Source organism: Prorops nasuta, unplaced genomic scaffold (genome assembly GCF_024137725.1).
Source record: "Prorops nasuta isolate Cenicafe-Biocafe unplaced genomic scaffold, Cenicafe_Pnas_1.2 PNAS00003, whole genome shotgun sequence".
Classification (NCBI taxonomy): Eukaryota; Metazoa; Arthropoda; class Insecta; order Hymenoptera; family Bethylidae; genus Prorops; species Prorops nasuta.
Genome location: NW_027116800.1, coordinates 4,399,090 through 4,412,046, shown reverse-complemented (window position 1 = coordinate 4,412,046; position 12,957 = coordinate 4,399,090). Strand labels below are relative to the sequence as shown.

The 12,957-nt window shown below is 37.4% G+C and overlaps 1 protein-coding gene across 1 annotated transcript in view; it reads left to right on the top strand.

The window, feature by feature from the left end:
* The window catches only part of LOC136785069 (enolase-phosphatase E1-like), a 70,809-nt gene extending 61,878 nt beyond the window's left edge, over positions 1-8,931 (top strand). The window contains exons 3-8 of the mRNA XM_066746089.1: positions 924-985; positions 1,095-1,218; positions 2,067-2,223; positions 3,055-3,727; positions 4,009-4,094; positions 4,202-8,931. Of these exons, the coding sequence (XP_066602186.1) occupies positions 924-985; positions 1,095-1,218; positions 2,067-2,223; positions 3,055-3,727; positions 4,009-4,094; positions 4,202-7,637 (4,538 nt within the window). The 3' untranslated portion in view covers positions 7,638-8,931. The remainder of the gene's footprint in view (positions 1-923; positions 986-1,094; positions 1,219-2,066; positions 2,224-3,054; positions 3,728-4,008; positions 4,095-4,201) is intronic.
* Positions 8,932-12,957: the final 4,026 nt, after the last annotated feature.

Sequence of the window (12,957 nt, the reverse complement as noted above, 5' to 3'; positions counted from 1 at the left end):
AACGTTTGAAAATTATTGCAGAACTAGCAACAATGTTTATTATTTCGTTAAACACTAGTTGTTTGTACTCGGTTAAACCTTTAAATCTCTAATATATTCTCAAGATCAAACGCTTCAGTCTTGAATATAATCATATATAGCGCTGAACTAGTGGGCAACTTTTAATAATAGAGGAACGTTCGAACATTCACACTCGACTCAATTTTTAATACAAATAATCATAATTTCAATGATCAATATCCAATCTTTGTCGCATTAGATAAGTTTGGTGAAAGCTGTAACGGTGTTACCGCATTATGACATTTGACTCGTGTTATTCTTATCTAATTCTTCAATTAAGATTGTGATATTTTGTAACATTCTTCCATGCCCAGTGAAAATAATCTCATTCATGTATTCTTTATATAAATATATATATATTAAATCATAAGATCGTTTGTCACGATATATTTAGCTAAATTTATTCATATATTTTATATACTCAATTATAAAGATAAAACTTTCGATTTTAAGGGTTATATACTTTTGATGAAATATGTATAATATTATTTTGGCAAGGTTACTGTACAAGTTGATTCTGAGTTTGTTTCTCGTCCATTGGCACGTCGCCAGTGCGTGACGATAGTTTTGCATAATTACAGTTGCAAGCGATGCAACGAGGTCCTGTGGACCCCCGGTAACATTATTGCGCAAGGAAATAAATTACTTTCGTAAATTATCGCGCAGTGCAAAACTAGACAGTGAAGTAGCATTTGCCGTTACCTCTCGAAAGTCCTAGATTCTCCAATTCCGTTTGTTTGCTCGTCATTCCTTTCATCATTCAACATTCAATGTCTCTCTCTCTCTCTCTCTCTCTCTCTCTCTCTCTCACACTTTTTTTGTTAAATAATTTTTAACGACCCATTTTTTCCTTTTTGTTCCAGTTTTCCTGTCAATCTTCGATTTCCAGCATGGCTTCTGGTTATGCAGCGCGGGGGAACCTGGCGTAAGCAAAAAATCTTTTTAACTTGTCGTTACACGCTGTAACGTAACTGAGTCAATAATTAAGAAAACTGCCGTGCAGCAATAATTAATCGTTATACTTTGTCCGTCAGTATTTGGACTTCGACAACCTGCCGGAAACGAATTTCTCGTGTCAAGGAAAGGTGATAGGTGGTTACTACGCGGACGTCGAGGCCGGCTGTCAAATGTTTCACGTGTGCACCATCGGTCAGAAAGGTAAGAAACGACGATCCTCCAAAATTGCTAAAAAATAAATAATGCAAAAAAATATTTATCACAAGAGAAATTAATTCTTCGACATAGACTAATGATACTGAAATTTCTGTTTATTCTATATTGAGTTTAAAGAAAATCATAATTATAAAATACACGCGTTTCACAAGTTAAAAAAAAAATGTTATTTAAAGTTGGCGGAAAATTGGAACGCCAAGAGTTTTCCGCGTACAGGGTTGATTTCAAGTAAAAGTGGTACCCACAAAGAGTGATAAGAAAATATTGACGTATATACAGTAGAGGAATGAGGTTCTCGGGACGAATCGAAGGAAGGTATCGTGGTTTAGGTCAGTAAACGTACCTGAACGACCGTGACATTCTCCGTTCGAACGATCTCTCGATCGATTACGATGTTCGGTTGGATTGGCGCCTGCCGGTATCCGTTCAAACCTTTCGTTCCTCCATCCTTAATGAACCTTAGCTGAAATTAAACAGACATCACAACTGCTGATCGTTATCGTGGCCGGCATGGAACTCCCAATATTCCGCCAGTCCTGCACGATTCAAGGGAACCTGTGGCATTTTCTAAAGCGTCTTGCATAATCTCTTTTATATATATAATAAAGTTGGTCAGCCTTGCGGGCTTTACGCGCTATCTGTTCAACAAAAAAACCTATCGTTTTAATGGGAGACAATATTACGTATCAATAAGAACGAAATTGTAAAAAAACTCCCTATGAAAATTACCTAAAAGATTTCTCAACTTTAATCGAATTTCTATATCACAAGTGATCTTCCAATTTGATTGGTGAATTATGCTGTTTCATTGCTATGCTCTCTATACGTTTCAGACGAGATAATGGACATCAAATTCCTGTGCTTGAATGGAACGGTGTTCGATCAGGAGACGAGGGTCTGCGAGAGGGTCGACGAGGTCGACTGCAGCAAGAGCGAACGCTTCTACAATTTGAACCTCGAGCTTTATGGAAATAACGCGGTGACTCTCAGGTAAATATAAGAGCTTTTCATGTGGGAAAAACGTGAGAGAGCTGGAATGGCATATATAGAGTAGGAGGAAGGATCTTTAAAAGGGACGAATTTGACGCTCGTTTTTAACTCTTTCTACGCGCCATTGAGTATAGATATACATATATAGCTGCGTGCGGTGAGAATCGGTGGTTGAGTTTGTGAATAGCGCGCTGATCGCGAGTGTCCCGTGCATGCGTACCGAGCGAGGCTCGCTCGAGAGTCTAGACTAGACGGTGGCAGAGATCTCCGAAAAGAATTCCTAGCTGCTCGGTCAACGGTGTGGTCTGGTTGGCTTTGCCGATTGCGGTACACAAGCAGGAACTGGCTTTCAGCTGGAATAATCGTCGCGCGCTGATTGGTCGAGTGCCAGTTGCACGGTGTTTACAGGCTTGTCTCGCAGCCCTGGACGTTCACCCCAGGTTTCGTAAGGACCCAAGACACACCGAGCCGAATACCTTTCGTTCGACATACCTGCTAGTTTTACCCCACTATATACTTACGATATCCTGCATACACGTATCACGATACATTATATCGTGTCAACGTATGTGCTTACCACTCTCCATTTAATCCCCCTTTTATTCCTTCGAAAACCACCAATTTTTTCTTTGCCCTCCAACATTTTCCTACGGTTACTTGCTTGGAAATAAACACGCTGATACTTTGTTTTTCTTTTCTTTAATAATTGATAAGGGGAGAAAATGAGACACCAAATGGGTTATTGCGGAATAGAGTGATTCTTTATAGGAATATATATATATATACGTATATAGTAAAGATATATGGTAAAGGAGGTTCTTTGTTTTATAGCTTGCACGAAGGTATCGAGGAGGACGAGGAATTTTCAGAGTCTTTGGACGACAATCAGCAGCGAACGACCTCGGTGAGGCCAACGACGACGACGACCGCAGCTCCCAGCACAACTTCTCGTCCAAGTAAACATTCGACCGTATCCTCCGGTGGATCCTACCAGCACCCAACGGGCTATCCACAGCACTATCAGCCTCAACCTCCCTTTCCACAGGTGCACACGAGTCAGTCAAAGTCTCTGTACGATGATAAGAATGGTGGATATCATCATCAATACATATTCCACAATGGAGATAGAAATAACAACCAAGCTACCTCTTATCAGCTGTTCAGCAGCCAAGGAGTTAGCTCGACCACCATCCAAACCCCCCAAGTCCACCAGGTTCGTTTCAGTTCTACCTCACAGCCCCAAATCATCCATAACGAACCGTCCACAGTGTCCCCCCTGTACCACTCTTCCTCCACGATCCAGACCTTGCTCAATAGCAACGCCAATAGTCCAAACTTGATCAACCCGATCTTTCACAATCACGGAATCGCCAGCACCACCGAGCAATTTGTACATAGCAACAATCCTCGCGATACTTCCGATTATCGTGACGAGGAGGGGGAGGAGGATCATGAAGAAAACTTGAGACGACTGGAACCTGTTCAGTCTACGAATCAGGGCAAGGTATTTCATGTTAATTCTCCTGTTTCTATACGCGGTAAATATATAGGCACACTAATCATTATTTGATTCGAGTAAACTTTTCTTTGAATATTCGTAATAAAATCTTTCAAATTATTAGTCTGTACAAATATTTTTTTGTGCCTAATTAAATTTGCTTGATTTAAACAATATTTGTTAAGATTTGGTAAAATATTTTATTGTACATATTCGAAGCAATATCTATTTTATTTATACATGCAGTATATTATTTGTACAGTTTTAAAATCCAACACTACTTTCAGCTGTCAAAGTTGACGATTTCACCAGTCCCCATGCAGCAGGACACGTCGAGGGGAGTTCACGCGAAAAACAGCGAATCTTCTCAAAGGTAGCCGTCTATATATATATATATATATATATATATATATGAATCGTGTAGTACATATAAGTTTTGAAAATAGAAAGGGAGAATAAAACAAAGATTTTATTTTGTAGAATTTTGTCAAAGCCCTCGTCAGCATCTTCCTCGTCTTCATCGTCATCGTCGACTACGACTTCGAGTACTCAAGTGACTCATCATATTCACGTACCGCCACCTGTGTCGATACCGCAGTTGAAGCCCCACCAGATCACCATAAACCTGTCGCCGCCTGATATCCAGAGAATCGTGCAGAATCCATCACCACTGTTGCCTTCGCAATCGAGAGTGATAGTAACGGCGAAGGCAAGTGTCAGCGACGAGTCCGGTAGACCTTTGAACACGACGCAGCTTGTCACGCTTCCTCTACCTACGATACCAGCCAGCTACGACGACTACAAAGAAGGCGATGAGTCCTTCGACCCTTTTTACAGGGACGTCCCAAAAATTCGCAGCAACCTGAGGATCATCAAGAGCACCAGCAGACCAGGAAAGAGATCCAGAAGAAGAAGATCTAGAATTCCAGAGCTCGACCTTGAAAATCGAAAGCGATCGAGGAGGAGTCCCTCCGACCAAATTATTTTAGAGTCCACTGACACCAATTCCGGTACCAATACCGATGGCGTCAAAAACGAGACCAAGGTCAAGTTTTTTCTCGGTGAGGAACGAGTCTCTAAGGTTAACGCGAAGGATCCTGAAGTTTCCGAACAAGTCCCGGTGGAAAATGCGAAAATCGCTATTGCAAAATCCATATCGGATTTAGGAGCGTTAGCTACGAAACACTTGGGATTGGATAGGGATCGAGAAATCGGGGAACGACGAGGGAGAATGGGAAGGAGAATTCACTCGAAAACGAAGAAACCTGACGGTGTGAGAAAGTCCGATGTGAATTTGTCCGACGATGCGTTTAGCGAGTCCCACGAAGGAGAAAGTTCAAAACGATTGACCGATGTATCCGAAATTCAAGGAGACGTGATTCCTAACGTTGGAAGGACCGAAGAAGTTGGTATTGGAAAAAGACTTGACAGGGTAAGGGTCAATGAACCCTTTGAATCTGACAGGGAACTGAGGCCACTGCGAAGGCGTAAGGGAGCGAGAAGAAAAACGCCCAGGAAGAGAGTTTTTGAGACAAATAATGACGAGGAGCGTAAGGAGGACACGAAAAATAACGAAGATAATGATACAATTGATATGTTTGAAAATAAAACTAACATCTTAGATGTCGAAAGAGAAAAGAAAGTACTCGAAGGCTTGGACCAATTGGGATATAAGAAAGATACTGGTGGGAGTGTAATCTTTCAGTCCAATGAAAAGAACGTGAAAGAGCCGCAGAAACATGCAGAAACCGACGTGAGTGAGTTTGAACACTCGATTACTCTTTATGAGGATGAAAAGCAGCAGTATGAAACGGTCAACAATGAATCAACAATCGACGTCCAAACTGCAATTAAAGAAGATGTCGAATTTTTAGAAACGGTCGAACTTGACCAATCCAATGAATCTACCACTGTTTCAGGAGAAGAAGAGTCTACAGAGAGAGAAGAGAAAGTCGAAGATTTTGGCTCTGTGGAATCTATAGAAGAAACGTCATTGGGCAGGGACGCAGAAACAGAATCTGAAGATTTGTCGAGTGAGAAACCTCATAATGACAAACCTCGTAAAGATAGCAAACCACAAATTGAAGGTTTGGATTCTGGATTGTTGAGCGAGGAGGTAACGGAAAGCGAAGAATATGCTACGACCAGTAACGAAGATTCGAGTGAACCGTCCGAAGAGTATCATGATGCCGAAGACACTGAGGATACTCAAGAACCAACCACGGAAAGAGAAGTCATTGATCGGGAAGACACTACAGTTTCAGCTGAAGTTAGCGAAGAGAGTGAGACTTCCAGGGAAGTTTCCGACTCAACTGAAGAGATTGATTCCATCTCGATACCAGAAGAAGACAGTACAGAGGGCGTTCTGAAATTTACCGATGAAATTCCAAGAACGGAGAGGAAAGATTATTCCGAGGAAATGAAAGACACGTATGATTCCGGAGCAGATTATAGCGAGGAATACGTCGATGACAATTACGAGCCGGATAGTTACAAACAGTCTGAATCCTCTACAAATTCCGGTGACTTACAGAAGAAAAAGAGAAGGAAGGATGAGTCCGGTTATAAACAGAAGGATAATAAACGAAAGCACAATGATTTTTCGGACCATGAAGTGCTTAGAAATGAGGAAGAAGATAAACTGGAGGAACCTGAAATAATGTTAAAGGGTGACATAAGTCATTCCGACAAGCAACTGTCTTCATCATCCACTAGCACAACTACGACTTCCACGAGTACTACAACCACCACTACTACTACTACTGTAATGCCTACTACCACTCGACAAAAATTATTTAAGCCTCACTCGATAAGAAAAACATATGTATTTATACCTCCAGCAACTACACCAGTTCCAGTTCTCATTAAACCGAGATTGAGTTTGTTACATCCAAAACCAGCCAAGCCACCAAAAAGTTACAACGAGTTGGCACCGAAGCCTGTAATTCGCAAAAGACCATTAATCGCGCGAAAGACGACGACTGTATCAACAACAGCAGTCGACGAACTCGAGCTGACCACAGTGGAGTCAGTTAAAGCCACAGAGATAGGAACGAGCGATGAAAATAAACTGGAGAGCAAGTTGGATGCAAAAAACCTTCCCGACGACAGTACCGGTGATTCTTCTATTCGAAAGAGTCAAGCATTATTAAGAAACTATCCCGAGTCAAGTATAAAGCAGCAGGACATTATTTCAACACCGACCGGAAGTTTGAGTGACCAAAGCACGTTCGTTTCTTCCACGACAAATATGCCTGCAGATCATACAATTTTAGAAACTACTAGTACTCCAACAGTATTCACGTCCGGTTCGCCAGACACAAGTGGAACATCCACAGAATCGCCGGAAGATTCAACGGAAGAGACGGAATTACCGGAAGTGAGCGAAGAAACGAAGGAGGAGCCACCGGAAGTGGCAAGGACCGAGGAGCATGGAGGGACGGAAAGTCGGAGAGATTCTTCGAGTGCGTTTGAAATGGCGGAGGAAACGACTGAGAAATTTTCAAGCAAAGTCGAGACTGCTGAGGAAGATTTAAGAGGAAAATTGGGCGAAGAATATTCTGCGGATATTGCCTCGACTTCTTCGCCAATAACGAAGCTCCTGACGACGCTGAGTACGCTGGAGGATCCGACTACTCTGACGAACGTAGAATCGACGACCGTGAAGATAGTAGACCGGAAATACTCGACCAACCGGAAGCAGTTGGGCTTCAATTGTCTGGAGAAAGAAATGTATCGTTTTTATGGCGATTCGAGGGATTGCCGGCTGTTTCACTATTGCTCCCCTGGGTTTACCCCGAGGCAGGTTCTCGACTTTCGATTCGTCTGCGAGAAAGGAACCGCCTTCGACGAGGATACTCAAAGCTGCCGCCACGAAATTCACAACCGGAAGTGTGTCAACAATAAACTCTGGTGAAACGACGAATGACAAATCTATACGCGGATTGTCCTCTTCTAGGCTCTCGGGTCCTCTAACCCCGCGACTTTTTCACTGTTAATTTTGGTAATTCGTGAATCCTTCATCTTCTTAGAATATTTATGATACATATATATATATATAGAAATATATATGTATAACTATGATAAGTAAGAATTTCAAGAGGAGACTCGCCTCCGAATCATTGCCATAACTCTGCACGTGTAGGTATGTATGTGCGCTGGATTCACACTTATTAAAATTAATGCGACCTGGTTTGCGTTTACGGGTCGGCTTGGAAGAAACGGGGAACTGTGGTCGAGGTAAAAAAAAAAAAAAAAAAACATGGACTCTGTGTTATTATTGAAGGAACGAAACGCGCCGTTCGAGTGAAAGCGAAGATTGATCTGCGCGAGGTTTTATTTCAATTCGTTAAGAAAACCTCGGTTCCTATCTTGGTGAACGGCTTTTCGTAGGATTAGTGTACCATCGTCCGAGTACCAACGAAATAAAAATCGATATTTATGTATGAAGCGCGCGTGTGCGATTTAATGTAAGATATATATTATTGAAACGATTATTCAGATAACTCTAGATTCTCTATGCTCATTCGATAGTTTCTTATTGACGAGTATAAAATGTATGTTCCAGAGTGTCTTCATTAGTGCCTTACGTGTATCGATCCACTGTTACGTTTTATTTCTTGCCTAGCACTTTCTCGATTACATTTTTATTAAATAGCACCGAGTCAGGTATTCGTCATTTATTGCTCAAACATCCTGTAAATATATGAGTATATTTTTAGTCGCATCAACGAATTCCTCGTAACTTTGACGTAGCGACGTATAGTTGAATTTTAATAACAACATTTCTCAAACGAAGCTACGAGGGAGTCATCGCTAAAAGAGTACGCATAATTTTATGTTGCAAAACCTTTTCGATAAATACTCATTTTGACGTAGATTATATATTTTAACAACGTCTGTAATTTGCGCCACGCTGAATCGTATATCAATTGCGATAGTGCTTATTTCTTCTTTTTTTTTTTATAAAAAAGGCAAGTATGTTTCCTGAATACTTTAAGTTTATTCTGGACCAATTTTAGTGATGTAGTTAGATGGTAAATGAGTGCTTAGGAGATAATCTACTTTGACATGCTTGTGCGTGCCTTGATAATGCTACGTGTATATATACAAAGTTATATATTTGTACAATGACGTCAAAGGCATGTATTTTATGACGTATGAAAATATATCTGTACTGTATTTTCTAAGAAACTATACCGTGTCAATAATATAATTGGCTATTGTTAATCCACGCCTTTTTATTCTTATTTTAATCAGAATTTTTTTTCTATGCATGTAGAAAAAAAAGGAGGGGGGGGGGGGGGTATAAAAATTATATGATTAATCCTCTCAAACTCTAAATCCAACACTTAACTTAAAAAATTGAAAATATATATTTGAATTCCGGTTTTTCTATAGTTGATTAGCTCATGGCATTCCTTGACGTAACAATAGACTTTGAAGGTTAGAAGAAGATTCATTTTTTCTGCAACTAAGTATTAAAAATTCAAGAGAGAATCAAAAATAAGATTTTCAAAGACCAAATTTTATATATTTTTACTTATTTATTCTTGAAGCAAATAAATCTGTCAGGCATCGAGTCATTTGTGTAATCCGATTCTATATTTGGAAACAGTTAGGTAATGATAGATTGTATTTTCTTGAAAAACTGAGAGCCTATTATATTAAAAATGAAAAAAAAAATTTATACGTTTATCATATAGAATATTCGATAACTCGCATTCTTCCATCTTTTCTATGTAATAGGTCGGAACAAAATCATTTATATATATATATATATATATATACATATTCTTCAATTATAATATAAAAAGAACAAATGTACAATCTAGAAATTTAATTATTTTATTCTCACTTCTTGCTGTTGTTCAAATTCTTTTCTTACAATTTTCTCTACGTCAATCTGGTTAATTTCTTCAAGATCTTTGAATGACTCAAATTTGTAATGGTTTTTAGCTGATTATGTAATATAGTATTTATCTTAACAATACAATTTTTATACATCTCTTTAATTTTTCTTTTTACACGAAAAAGAGATTAAAGTACTAATTCTTTACTGAGAAATTCAAAAATTCTTTTTCGGCAAAGACCATTAAAATGATCACTAAGCTATGATAGTGGAAGTCAATGAAAGGAATTTTAAAAGAATTTACAAACTTCAAAATATATGAAGATGGGGTAATTGACACTTTCCCCTCGTGTTCGTATTATGGCAAAGGAAAACAAAAACGTTCAAACGAACAAAATCATAATTCGGGGAATACTTACGGTATGTATGCACATAAGTATACTAAATTACAGAACAATTGCGTATATAGTATAATAAAATTCCCATTTTTTCCAGACGCCAATATAGGTTCAAAATTGTACAAGTACCAGCTTTACAATGTTGTTAATTTTATTGACAGCTTTAAAAATTGTACGTTTTTAGAAGAGATTTACAATATAATAAAAATTGTTTACGTTCCCTCCCTTTATCTTAGGATTATAAATTCCATGTTGTTGATCTCTGCCAAAACCTCAGGGCGGACGTTATCTTCGATTAATAAGCGAGGAAAACTTCACAAAGTCCACACCACGAACCATCGTCATTGCTAACTCTTGTTTGTGCTCGAATGTGTGGGTCAATATCCAATACTACCGTGGCCGTGCGAACAAAATATTGTGGGGAGCAGAGAGGTTACGAGCCGCGAGAAATACCAACAACAATTCCAGTAAGTACTTATATCTAAAAGGATCGCGCATTATCGTGAGTGTTTGCTGGACTATACATCGGTCCCCATTACTTATCTCCTGCATCATCAAAATTAAAAAGTAATCGTTGGCGCTTCAAATATCGTCTTAATACCGCAAAGACTACAATCGAAAATGGATAATTATCATGTGAGTAGTTATTTTTAATTTAATTATTATTTCTCATTTTCCTACTCTTCTTTTAATGATCTACCTGATTTTTATAGAAGAAGAGAATAAGACAAATATCTTTGAGATCAATTCAAATTAGAAGGATGCATAGGGAAATCAATAGGCTGAAAACGATGGTAAAAATGCATTACTATTTTTGAAGGATTAATATTATATATATATATATATATATATTAATAATTTTAATTTTAAAAGAGCTACTATTAAATTGTATAATTATAAATATGAGAATATATTTTTTAGGTAAAACGATTGGAAAGCATAATAACTTCTCGAGTAGAGTTCAAGACAAATCAGATGTTTCATATATGTAAGCTATAAATGTTTAGGGCGCTTTCCATTAGAAACCTGGAATGCTCGCAGTATGTAATACGCGTCATATGGACTATTACATTATGAGAGTTTTTTGGGCCTTAAATGGAACGTGTCTCTAATCTGGTTAGTTTTGTTTTACGTTACTTCTTTCTTATAGGGAATTGCGTTCTCTTGGGAGGAGAGCCACAAAGGGTTAAAAAGTTACTTGGCGCTGTTCTAGCGCATCAAAGCACAAAAAAAAATGAAGAATGAAGCATGAAGCATGAAGAATTCACTAAGTTTTGATGAGCAAAAACATCCACATAGAGAGTTGAGCAAGTATTGTTAAAGATTTGATATTCCGGGTGGATTATTGTTTGTCATCGCATACAAATATCTGCTTCCTTCATCGAAGTTTACGCAGCAGATACCTCGAAATACAATAATACTTTGTCTACTGTAATTTCGCTAAAATATTATACTCACAAAATCTGCAATGTTGTAAATGTACGAGAATGTGATTTACTTCTTTAACTTGTTCGTTTTTAATTTAAAGTTTATAAATAATTGTAATTATAACGTCCTATCGCACTGTTCGGACTTCATTTTCTACTTATTTATTATCAGCGATTGAAAGAAATCATAGAATCGAATGTGAGAATTTTGTATTTGATAGTTCAGTATTTATAACACACTATTGTGTACCGTAAATTGTTTGAGCGTTTTCGTATTTCATCGTAATTTATTGCCATCAGTACATGAAAAATGTATATAATGGATGACAGATTATAATAGGAGAAAAATTAAGTAATGGTGACAATAAGCTAAAGAAACAAAATTATACATTTATATGTTGTTGCTATATATTATAATTTATAAATATGTAAAAATTATTGTATTCTGTACCATTGTAGATAAACCATGAAGGTTGGACTTCATGTTCTATATGTATATACTATATAGTATTTTTGTTCGCTTGCTCTTACAAATCTATTAAACGATTGAAATAAATTTCACAGTGTTTTATTACCAATTTAAAGTATATTATTTATATTGTTTAAAGGGCGAATATGATTTACGTAATACCGGTTAAAAATATAAACGAAGCGTACTCATAATATGATCCGCGCCACTTGTAAAGAAGGATATATGGCTCCAATAACGGCACAGCTGAGATTTCAAAACATGAGATATTAATAATTAATTTTAAAATTATTAATTTCACATAATTGACTTAGATTATACAAATAATTAGTATTGTATAATTTATTGTAAGAGCAATTATATCAGTGTTACATAATCTTATAGCATGCAAGCTGGGTCTAATTTGAACGGATGATTAATATTTTTTAAACACTTTTTTAAACCTTGCTAAAGAGTAGTACAATCAACACTTGGTGAAAAATAGAAGAGTCATCAAGGAGGGACTTTTATTTAATAGTAGAGCAGGTAGAGAGCATATGAAATATGATTGTGTTGCAAAGGTTCAACTCAAATTTATATTTTTTTGAGTTTTGACGTTATTATAGTCGTTGAGCGATATCTTAGTAAACTATATTTGATAAAATTTGTAGTAAACATTAAATAAGTCTATTAAGCTATACTTATTGATATTGTCGAGTGGTGAATGCTGTCAATTCTTAATACCATTTTCACTATTTGTATAGCTATATGACAGAATTTATTGTTTTCCAATCTTTTATCTCTCGCTAACATTCATATAGTACACATTTGCAATGCTTGCTCCATAGTTTTTTCTACTTGCATGATGTTTTATGACAGTTCTTTAGGATAAAATAAGGTTAAGATTTATATATGTATAAATAAACTCGAATTCAAATTTTTATACTGCTGTTTATACGATTGTGTTTTCGAATAACACAATGTATTCCATTAATTCGAACATTAATGAACACATTTACGTTGGTCTCTGCCTGTCGTGTAGATGACATGCACACACACGCTATCCATTATCGTACAATGTAATATATATGTATTGCTGACTGCACAGTGAA